The 12,526-nt window shown below is 34.8% G+C and overlaps 1 protein-coding gene across 1 annotated transcript in view; it reads right to left on the bottom strand.

Annotated features, from left to right (window-relative positions):
- LOC121325826 (AT-rich interactive domain-containing protein 5B-like) overlaps nt 1-12,526 on the bottom strand; it is an 80,219-nt gene that overhangs the window by 14,738 nt on the left and 52,955 nt on the right. The window contains exons 7-8 of the mRNA XM_041268912.1: nt 10,776-10,828; nt 8,882-8,979 (exon numbers count right to left, since the gene is read on the bottom strand). Of these exons, the coding sequence (XP_041124846.1) occupies nt 8,882-8,979; nt 10,776-10,828 (151 nt within the window). The remainder of the gene's footprint in view (nt 1-8,881; nt 8,980-10,775; nt 10,829-12,526) is intronic.

Here is a 12,526-nt window from a genome sequence, read left to right as displayed (position 1 = left end):
ATTCCTCTCCAGCAATGGAACTACTGTAATACAAACATCAACAACACTATATATAAAGTTTATTTATACAAGCACTCCTTTTCCACGAGGATAGTTAACATACAAAGTCACAAGCATGGAAACAGTTTGATTTGATAAAGCAGTTTTGCAAATGTAACATTTTGCAGTATCTGAGATAGCTGTCATTAACGATCTAGGCAGCCAGGTCTTGTTTAGGTAGATTAAACTTTCTGTTTACTGGGCCTCACAATAAAAACACAACCTGTTCATGAGCCTGTAATTGTTTATTAACAACAGTACTAACCACAACTGCACCACTGAGGAAGTGGCAAGAAAAACAGGCTCTATAAATACATTTGGTTATTTGTGTAAATACAATCTCTACATAGCTATACACCGGTATATAGGACCCAACGTGTTTTTTTTTAACCTTGTACGGTGAAGCTCTGCTCTTCAACAGGAAACACTTTTTTTTTTTTTTTTGAGATTACTCACATGCAAAGCACACACATTCTCAACATTATTGAATACATTTTTTTTTTTTTTTTGATTTAGCATTCAGTTTCCTGAATTCTTTATTTACTGTGTGGTTAATGTATGTGGTTTACAACACATCCTTCCTGATCACAAATTTTGGGCTTAGGTGCCAATTCAGAGGAAGGCCAACTTGTATTGCTGTCGACACCTTATAATTATTGAAACGCTTGTTTGTCTGCCACAGCCTTTATTTTTTATTTTTTGTTTATATATCACCTGTACAATTGTGTACAAAAATAAATAAATCACTCACTCATCACAATTTAAAATAAGTGATTCACTAGATACATATTTGTGATTTACAGTTTTCTGAAAAAACAAGTAGCCACTCAGGCCACTTGTACACTAAATATTTTGGTATCCTAGAAGAGAAAACTATCCGCTGAACTTCTCTCTTGGTATCTTGATATCCCCAGTTGTCTTTTAAAAATGTGAGCAAGACTGGTAAGGTTTATGAAATGCTTTGTTAGCAACAACCACTTTAGGCAGGCAATGAAATGTCAATTTTATATCCAACTGAAAGAGGAAGTTAATTTAGCCATAATCTTTCAAAAGATCTTCCCTTTTGTAGATCAGTTACAGCTGCCTTGTTCCTACACCTCAGCTGGGTTTTCATTTAGTGAACAGGTAATGACTGGTTTCTAAAATGTCCGTTTCTGTTTAAATTACTGCTAAGCAGCAGTAAAGAGGGGAGACAATGGGGCTACAATAGTGAATCACTCTGAGACTGCTGTTCAGCAGGTTTTTTTATTTTTTTTAAAATTCAAAATGAATGTTAAAACACACAATGTGATGCCTGTTACTGAACTGAGGCTGCTGCAGAACTAGTACCTGGGGCGACCTGTGCAGCTCGAGAGAGAAAACCAAAACAAGATTTTATGATTCCTTTTGAAAAGTCATCCTTTAACTAGCTTAGTTCTAATTAATAATTACACAGGGCCTGCAAAGATGAACTCTCTTTTTAATAACACAAACTGTTGAAATATATATATATATATATATATATATATATATATATATATATATATATATATATATATATATATATATATAAAGTGATAAGTTCACTACTTTGTCATGAGGCTGCATTAGCACTCTCAATGGCTTTGTCAAGAAGTTGACCTTTGAACTAATCCCAATTCGCACAGTTAACAGGGCTATAAAGGAATGCCAAGCTACAGCTTTTGTCATGTCTGGCTTTTAGACCTAAAATTACCTTATCGATCACCAAAAGGCTAAAACCCATCTGAACAACAAACTTAAATAATTAAAGGTGTTGAAAAATATGCTGCAAGTGCAGTGTTCTTGTGTATAATAATGTTCTGTATAATGCACTTTTCACACTTTTGTAGACACCTTTTTACAGTTTGATTTAGTTGCTGTTGGTGCCAAACTTAATAAGCAGTTTGAACAATGCTTGTAAAGTAAAACCCTTCTACCCTCCCCGCCAAGATCCCATTTATGCCATGCAAACACAAGGCCTGAAAGATACCTGTACACCATACCACTATAAATTAGCCTTCTGTGAATATACAACGGCATCAACGAAATAATGTTATCAGCAAAAAATCTAGGAATTAATTAGGAAAGAATAGAAACAGGATACAATTGAAAGGCGTACCACTGGTTTAGAAACTAGAACGATATAGTATAGGGCACTTAATTTCCGTTTTTAAAACACACCTAATTTAGACTGACACAACTGCTGTGGTTCAAAATGAGGAGGGGTTGTTACCGTACGAAACTGTTTTTAGAAAAGTAGGTCTTCATCCATTCAAAACAGGGACCCTTCAGGGACCCCAGGACAGGTGACAACATTTCCTACCATAGCACCTCTCTCTGTGTAAAAGCTGCACACTCCTAACATATTGGGTATGTAAGTGAAAAAACAGAGGCCCAGATTTATAAAAGCATTGTGCATGTTTTACGACCATAAGACGGGCGTTGAGGGTTCTGAATTCTTGGATGGGATTTATAAAAAACACAGGCAATGACTTAAACACGCAATTAATACGTGATTTATGAGGGCAAAGTCTCTGTGCGCTTTAACTCTTGGTGCATATGTAATTCTATATATCCTATATGTAATTCTGGGGCGTTTCTGAACAAAACCGCTAAAATTGGGAGGGGATTTTGCAAATGAGGTCTATTAAATATTCTGTCTAATTTATTAAAGCTGCCGGTAATTGTGGGCCTCGTATTTGCGTGATTATTTTAAGAGCTCTGAAAAGCAGACGTTAGTTTGTGGCAGTCAGCCATTTGTCAACAAGTCAGTTTGTAAATTGCGATACCATATGTAAATTGCGATACCATATTATATACCATATTGTTTTGCAAACTCCAATTTTCAATACATGTTTCACAGCTTATATGACGAAAAAGAAAGTCTGCAAATAGAGAATATAGAATCCATGAAAAAAAGGTTCTTAGATGCACCTAAAAAGGTCTCTCCACAGTGGCAAAGCAAGGATCTAACAACAGCCTTTACTTCTAGAGTGTAGGCATTATTATAAGAACGATGGAGGGGACTAAGAAAAGATGGAACGATGTTCTGAGCAGCACTCAAGAAAAAGTCTCATATACATGTAATACAATGAGGGCTCATCCTCCACTGTTATTTTAGTAATGCCTACAGGATTTATGTTTTGTAATGTGGCATTCTGGTATTTAACAATACAGGTTCAGGCAGTATTGTTAAATTTGAGTTTGAAAGAAAATGGTTAAAAAAAAAAAAAAGGACAGAGGGACAGATGATGTAGTTTGTAGCTAGAGCAAGTACAGTATAGCTGGTTGTAGGCATATTTGCATGATGTAGCTATATTAATATACAGCATACAGATATGGTTTAAAATCATATATGGAGTTAGAAATACAGACATACATAAAAAATAGGACAGTAATTGCATAAGAATTTAAGAAGCTACAAATCATAGTTAAACTGAAGACTGTTCGTATGAAGCTGTATGGAGTTATTGTTGTTGAACAAATTGCTGTATAATGGAAGGATTTTTCACCTGTTTGACTGTAATGGAAGTAAGTAAATAAAACTTATTGTTTCTGAAGTTTGAAAAGTCTATACGTGTTTTTCGCTTCCCAGCATCCTTATCACCATGGCTAGTACCAGGCTGAGGTCTTTGTGTGCCATTCATTTTCTTTTGGATTGTGTAGACTACACTCGCAGGGTTGACCCAAACATGCTATTTATTATTGAGAGGTGTGCAATTCTCCACCGACATCTAGCTATTTAAATATCAAACAACAAGACAATTTATTTAAACCAGCACTACAGTAGATTATGCAGACTGATTTGCATGACACACTTACTAGGCACCACTAAAAACTGCCTAGTAACAGTCTCCTGATGGGAAAAATGTTGAGTTTTTGTATTGCTAATCATCTGCAAATCAAGCTATTAAAACCGTGCATGTGACATTTGGCCAAAGGCACCGTGTGGATGTCAAACACTGACAGCGCAGGCAGCTTTACAAGCTAAATTAGGCTTGAATTTGATGAAGATTTAAGTCTGTTTAAATTAAAGCAAATCAGACAAGTTCAGACCAGTTAAGACAGCAGGAACATACATGAATTTTCATTAGTTTGAAAACAAAATGCCAAATAAAAGATTGAATAATAATTTTAAAAACATGGTAATAAGCACACCACAATTAAATCAGTTCTTGGAAATGTAACCCTGTTTCATATGTACAAACTTACAACAAAAAGACATGTGTTTAATCAAATTGGCATATTCACAAGCAGAAACATGAAACATGAATAACAGCTTGTTTCAGATTTAGGCCATCTGTTTTACTAGAAAACAAACAAAAAAAAAACATATTGATATTAGGAATTGATGTGCCTGATCCTTCTAGGCAGTTTCTACCTGTTCTATTTATGGGCCCTCACTGGAAGCTAGTGCAGGAAGGAGACGGTAAATGAAGCAGTTGTTCTTAGAAGCGTCTTGTTAGTGGTACATCATATTTTTGTTTGTTTTGTCTTTGCACAAAATAGGACCCCTATGAGTCCAAGCTGTGACACTTGAAATGTTCAGATGAAAAAAATGTAGCTAAACATTTGAATATTCATTTAAAATAATAATTACAATGCAAGTGGGAGATAAATTAAACTCTGTACCCATTAAACTACCTCCAAAACAAAGCTAAAACTGAATTGAATTACTGATAATATTTTTTTTATTTTTTTTTTATAGCTGCATAGGTTTTATCAGTTGTTGTGACAAATTAAACCGCGCAGCTATGGGAAAAATGCTCCCCACACAAATTCAAGATTGTTAGGTAAGCCATGTGACTACATGAAACAAAAACAATATATAAATAACAGATACTGGTACATTTTTATTGAGGTCTTTATCAGTGCACAGATATTTTAAATAGTACATTTCTAGGACAATGTGCTTACAAAGCAAATTAAAAGATTACAGTATATAAATAACAATGATTCTTACTATAATTATCAACAGGACTGACCTCTTTCAAAGTCACAGTGTGAAACGAGAGAGGAGAAAATGTGGCAGTCAGTTTAAATGTTAACTCAGCCTTATTACTGTGCAGGTCTATGACCTCTTTTTTGATGCACAAGTTAAAGTAAAGATGATCTAACCATAATACCAAGTTAAAGAGCAAATAAAGAGTAAATATTGTACATAATGGATGCTTACAGTAGACTATAATAAGTAAAACCCATATAAAGCATTATACTTCTTCCTAAAGTTTATGGTTGAAACATTAGTAACAATACTAGCCTCTAGTGGGTTTTGTGAAAAACATCCCCACTACTGTGTCATAATGCATTGCACTGCTGGTTACCACTCACATGTCATGGAAACACTTAAAAAAAAAAAAAAAAAAATCATGCCTCAATTATAATTGTAAAAATATCCTGCGAACAAATACCAGGTGGTACCCTTTTCTTTAGAACTAAATACAATATTCTGGGTAGACACCAGATGGTGTAGTTTCAAATAATTTGGCACTAGAACCGTCGCGGGATTAATGAAATTTGAAATGTAAACGAAACTGCCTACTGTCAATGCAAACGCAGATTCGTTTTACATTTTAAATCCAAACCCATCAAAATGACTACCGTGACGGTTCTAGTGTTAAACAGCAACTGAAGCTATCTATTCGATCTGAAAAAATATAAATTGATGGGAGAAAGAAATGGTGACAACTACATAAACCTAAATGTAACATAAAATCAACATTTTAGTCTTGGTCTAGAAAACAGAATTGATACTACCAAGATTTAGACCCTTATCTTCCCTGTCGGGTCATAACAACAGTGGTTTACAGAAGTATTCACCCCTCTACAAAGTTTGCACATTTTGTTGGTACCTGAGCGTACTCCACAACACTTTCAAATTAGACTTTACATGTAGAATCTACACAAACTACTCCACATTGATAAAGTTAAAAAATGCATATAGAATATAAGTAAGATTTACAGAGAAAAACAGATTAATCTCAGTTGGATAAGTATTCAACCCCATTGTTACTGCAGCCCTAAATCACCTCAGGTGCAAATGAATGGTCACAAACTTAGTGAAATGGTTTCAGCCTGTGTGTACTCAAAGTGGTTTAACTTGTAGATAATTTCCCTCAGGTATATAAAGACTTTCCAGCTACACCTCACATAGTGATCTAACAAAGCAACCATGAAGGCCAAGGAGCTTTCAAAACAAGTCAGGTAAAGTGGTAGAAAGGCACAGAGCAGGAGAAGGGTATAAGAAATTTTCAAAGGTGCTGATTATCCCTCTCTGCACAGTGAAGTCCATCATTAAGAAGTGGAAGATGCATCATACCACCCAGACACTACCCAGATCAAATTGCCCTCCCAAACTGAGCAGCCGGGCAACCAGGAAACCGGTTCAGGATGTCACTCTGAAGACAACAATGACCTTAGAGATCTGAAAAGTTCTGTGTCTGAGATGGGAGTCAGTATTCACACATCACCAAACAGTGTTGTAATTAACAGCCTGTAGGTAAAGTGTATCTGCAAGGACAGCTTTCAGAACAAATGCAATGTGTAACACATACTGATCTTGGGCATCAGTCGACTCACCAGTGACCACTGACAAGAAACCAGACTGTTTTACCAATTCCATAATCTCCTGCTTGTGATACTCGGCAACTTTAAGTATTCATGCCTCAGCTGGCCTGATGAAGGAATCACTGAGCCATTTGTTACACTCTGAAGAATTTACTTTTGGTTGTCCATTTTTCAAGAAGGATATTTGTGCAAACAAACGCCTCTGTCAGGTCAACATTTAAATGAGGTTTGTGCTTCACGGTTTTCAGTGGACCTTTGGAAGTCACCGTTTTTTGTTTCTTTGCAAGCGAAGCAGTCGCAGTACTCTGGATTTCTGCCTTTCTCTTTGGTGAATACTTGAATCTAAATGCCTGTCAACAGCCGATTCTCTGTAGTTATCTACAGTAATGTTGCATGATGTACAGATGTTTACAGTATGTAGTATTTAAATTTCCTGCCTAGATTGCATATAGTCACATGACATAATGACTGTACAGCACTGTGTGCATGGTGAATAGCACACACACTGTAGTTTCATTAATGAGATTTGTTTTGCACAAAATACAAATAATAATTATGAAAATGTATTTTTATTTCTGAAGAATATTGTAAAAATCACAGTACTGGGGTCATTTCATGATTTCCACGCAGCCCGTGAAATGAAATGAAATTTGCACAGGGCCTTAGTTATAACGTATTGTGAAGCCAGTGTTTACCCTGTATTAGAACTATTTTAGCATTATAAATCTGAAACGACTCAAAACAACCATCTTCTCCTAGATGTTTCATTGTTAATTCCTTTCAGTATTGCAGTGATTAACACAAGAGTCATCTCCACAATTTATTTGTATTTTATTAGAGAATAATAAATATGCCATTTAAAGTATTATTAATAATTGTATAACATTTCTACTTTCAATGACACTTTAAACTAGTAGTACTGTACTAAAACATCTATATGTAACTACATTACGCTATTTTGGCTGAATTATCAAGAAAAAAAAGCTACATTTAAAAGCTACTTGCATGCATAAAACCAAACTGAGTGCTTAAAGAGCTGAAAACTCTAATACAGAACAATCGCTCATCTTACAATGGGCAAACTAAGATCTGACTGGGGACTGCAAGAGAATAATAACTCATCTCAGGCAACCTCATCTTTCATCGACGACTTGCAAAGAACAGCTTAATTTACCAAGCAAATTCATATCATTAATTATATTTACAGCTGTAGTAGAACTAGGAACATCAGCAAACCATACGCTTGGACCCTTTCACAAGTCATTATTTCATGCATCAGAAGCTAATAGGTTTTTAATAAATAAGCATAAGGAATAAATTTGACGGCGTATGAAATCCAGACAAGATAGGGGGTTATTGTAGTAACCTGAGCTAAGTTTAAAGTGCCAAGCAATTCAAACTTAGCTCAGAGTGTAAGACCAGAGGGCCCAAATGAAAAAAAATCATTACCCCCATGACGCCACCCCACAATAAACAAAATGGTGGACAATAATAAGAGTTTCATGAAAAAGAGTTTAATAAAACACATATTAACTGCTGTTTTCTTTTCAATTTATAATTGCTGAAACTGCAGCAGTTTTCCCATATAAGCCTCAACTTTGAATGCAACAGTTGACCAGGTATAGTTAAACAGCTGAAAAAATTGTCTATAACAAAGAGTTATTGTCATGAGATTAATGGTGTGCAAGAACGGCTTCAGTCTTCAGGGGTCAAACTGTCCCTTTGTTCTCATTCCCAACTTTTCTTATGCACTGAATCACACCTTTTTGGCAGGCATTCCACAAAACAGAGCATAAGATATGGAATTAACATTTACATTCTTGAACAGGGCTATATAACACAATTTTGGTGTCAAAGCAGAACTAAATCCATGCCATGCAGAATCCACAGCTCAGTTGCCAGGTTTGCGAAAAAAGAAGGTTGCTGTGGCCTAAATTTAATCACAGCATGTGGAATAACTTATGAATAAAAGAGATGCAGTACCACTATGATAAGTATTGCTCTGAAACCCAATGCAATTGCTTGATAAACAATTCAAAGATATTTTCAGGTGAATCACCTCCTCAGGCCTTTATGAACGTTTACTGTGGTCTATCATAGTAACATGATGAAGCAGACAATATAAAAGTATGATTTTAAAAAAAAATTGTAAAGAAAACACAGTTAACCATGGTGAATATACAGGCAAAATCTAAATTATTGTGCACATTTACGATGGGAAACTTTCATCTGAATTGCTGTTTGAGAATTAGCCAGTTATCATCGCGTGTCTTACCGCTCGTAATGTCGTCTTGTGCAAGTCGCAGCGCTTGTGCTTCCAGGGTTCCCGCCCAGTTCATCGTAAACACTTTTCCATTGTCGGCGGGCTGTTATCTGCAACAGAAATCAAGTGATTAGCTATTACAGAGATCCAAATACAGGAAGCATCCGTATGATTTTATACAGAAACGTTTATTTAATTTAATATATTGGCAGTCCTAACTGGGAAACCAGCTCTCGTTCAGGTAAGAAAAACCCAAAGAAGATATAAGTTAAAAAGTATCAAGAACAAAGCTCTTTTTTTTTTACTTTAATTGGTTTTAAAACAGCCAGATTAAACCTCGACAGGGTTAATGGCCTCTTCAACTGCTTAGAGGACTTATGAAGATCCGTCATTGCGGAATATACCATTTATTAATTAGGGGTTTGCATTACCTGTGACGTATCTCAAGCAATACCACCTAATATCCTATTTAATGTTCACAGAGCTGTAAGTTTTGATTAAAAAGTTGACATAAACTACACACTGTATTATTGTAGATGCTACTGGGGATTGTTTAGTTTATACAGCCTGTTTATAACTACTATAATTTTTTTTTGTTTGTTTTTAACATGAGGTTTAATTTAGGCCACAAATGCAATGTATATATACTTAGGCACAGACGTACAGGCAGTGTTAATGATTTGTAGCTTGGTTTCACTCCATAAGAAAATAAACTTAGACAGCTTCAGTGTACTTAATAAATGAAATCATTAGGACGTCATTTTCAGATGTCAAATGTTTAAGATAACCCAGTTTAGATTAGAGTAATTCACCCCTTCTATTGCAGTTGTTTAAAATTACTCGATACCTTGTTTATAGTATAGTCTGTCACTCTTCTACATTCGTTTCAAGGATCTGTATTTGGCTTTTGTCAATATGCTAACTTACATACATCAGATTCGTTTTTTTCTGACTCCAGGGTTCTGCTCTTAATTCCAAGGGTTTAATTTGTCTTGACTGCTGTTTGTTTTCACTTTGCTATTATCTGAAAATTAAGTTGACTTTTTGGCTAAAGTAGGAAAGAAAAAAAATGTTGCAAGACCAACTATTACATTCGCTATTGAGCTTGTATCTGAGCAATGTAAATATTTCCAATGACATCATGGCCCTGTGTAAATGGACTTTTATTATAGATGTTATCTGCTTTGAACTGTTTTAAGGTGGGCACTGTTGCATTTGCTCCCAAAAGATTTTAACCACAACCTGCGACTCAATGCTGTATTTTGAATAATTTCTATACATGCAGGCAGAAGCCACATTTTCCTGTACACACACACGCATACGAACAACAAATAAACTAGCAGATAAAATCATCTGATAGAATGTTATGAGAAGCCTCTTTTCTTCAAATTACATCTCTAACTTCCTGTTTATGCTCAGAATAAACTTGGCTGGTCTGCTGTTTAACACCACCAATTACCAAAGGCTGAGTCGTTTACAGTATCCTTACGGCTCTAACCGATCACATTTAGAAAGTCTTAAATACTTTTCCCATATTAGAAATGAGCAGATGTCAGGTATGCTGCCAAATGAAATTTCTGTATTGTGATGTTGGCTTGTTGTACAATAATAGCCCCTTTTCAGTCTCAACATGGGAAAAAATTACAGACCTTACTAATTTCCTTGACAGAAAATAGTTACATATGTTTTCCACCAGTACATTTTACAACAACTGCCTCATATTGGGTCTTAACTGAAGCTCTGTCCAAAAAAATGCCCAATAAAAACACGCTGTTGACAGCTAGCCACAAAAAAAAAAAAAAGGTAACTGAATCTGTTTTTTTTGTTTGTTTTTTTATGTTTTCCTAATTCATGCTGGTGAAAATAAGAGCAAATTAAAAGACTGTAATTTACAGTAAACACTTACCAATTCATATCCTCCCAGTTTCTGAGCAGCTTGAAACATCGTCCAAAGGTTTACTATTGGAGGAAACAAAAACCAAACTGGTCAACAATCCGCTGCAGAAACAGAATCACAAACACATAACTTACTGTTTAGAAGAAGGCATTTACAACATTATAACTGTTTAGACAGTTAAGGTCACATCTGTTTACAGTTTATTTATGATACTGATAAACTGAACTATTTTAGAAATTGTTTCTGAATATAGAAACAATTGCCACTGGGTTGTTTTTAGTTTTTTAGTTTTTTTTGTTTTTATTTTTAAGTAATGTAGGTGAAGAGAGTCTCAGTCTCTTCACAAAATGACAGGGTTTCTTGAAAGAGATATTTTTATGAGGAGGCTAAGACGTCTCAGGAGAAAAAACTAAACGAAACACCTGTGTGAATGACACTATACCTAACATGAAGGCCAACATACATACCAAATTGTTATACATTAGATAATACTGTGTTTTTATAAAGTTAAAAAGTGCACCAATTACTGTAAAGAGAATGTGCAAGAAACCCCCTTCACAAAATGAACCAAGAACTGATAGCTTGGGTGAATTCTGACCTTTTCGACCTATACATTGATTATTGGTTGCAATGCTAACTTCAATGTTAAGCAATGGTGACTATACATTTATTCTGTTCTTTAAACAGTGAATAACCTCCATCTGCACTGCTGGTGAATATCTTCCCTAACTTCAAAAAAATCAAACTTAAAGTTAAGTAGACAATCATTTCATCTATTGTCTTTAGTGTACCCCTTATGCAGCTGTAAAATAGCAGCAGTCAAACACATTTATAAGCTTATAATTCCATGGAGGGGTTCTGGTGACAATAACCATTTATGGAGAGATATATATATATATATATATATATATATATATATATATATATATATATATATATATAATTTGTATATATATTATAATATATAATAAAAAAATAATAAAAGACACAAATAAACTATTTTTCTCCTTCAAAGTAAACAGAAATGAAAATAAATGGAAAGTGAAATCATCCACAATATTCAATTTTTGGCACAACTCTAACGATGAGTATTAATTTGTCAAAGCCTGTTTTAATCAGCGCTGTTTGAAGTCACTATGATTTATGCTAGTCAGTAATTATTTTTTTTTGAAGCTCAAGCTGTACTAATAAGGACAAAAAACCTGAAGCACTATCTAGAATATATTTTTGCTGCACTGAAACATGCATTAATTTGTTTAATAATATCCTCTTACCTTGCCAGCAATTACTAAACCCAGAAAATCACTACATAAAATGATGGCTAGGTCTCAACACCAATAACTTTTAATTTCTCTGTACCCACTAATGGTGATAAATTTTATGGTAAATTCATCATGAAAGCCAATGCATATTTTATTATTATCATTATAAATATTTTGTGCTTGTGAAGTTAAGAGCTCATTAAAAGATGAGGGAAAATGACGGAGATTCATTCTCAATTAGTATACATTGCCACCTGTAACCCCTGCCTCAAATTTCCTTGATTTGCTCCAATAAGCAAATAAATACAGTGCTCCCCTTTTATCACTGTAGTCCGCAGCCATATGTCAGAGACCGTGCAATATGTGTTTCTCCTTATAAAGAGAATACAAGCGCTAGTGGAATGGCATAATGGTGCAAATGTGAGCCACAACCTGTTCCGCGGTACAGAAAGCTGCCTTACAAAAAGGGAGCATTGTAGTTTTGCTTAATAATACTAA

The sequence above is a fragment of the Polyodon spathula genome, chromosome 13 (assembly GCF_017654505.1).
Source record: "Polyodon spathula isolate WHYD16114869_AA chromosome 13, ASM1765450v1, whole genome shotgun sequence".
NCBI classification, from domain to species: Eukaryota; Metazoa; Chordata; class Actinopteri; order Acipenseriformes; family Polyodontidae; genus Polyodon; species Polyodon spathula.
This window is presented reverse-complemented; position numbering and strand designations above follow the sequence as displayed.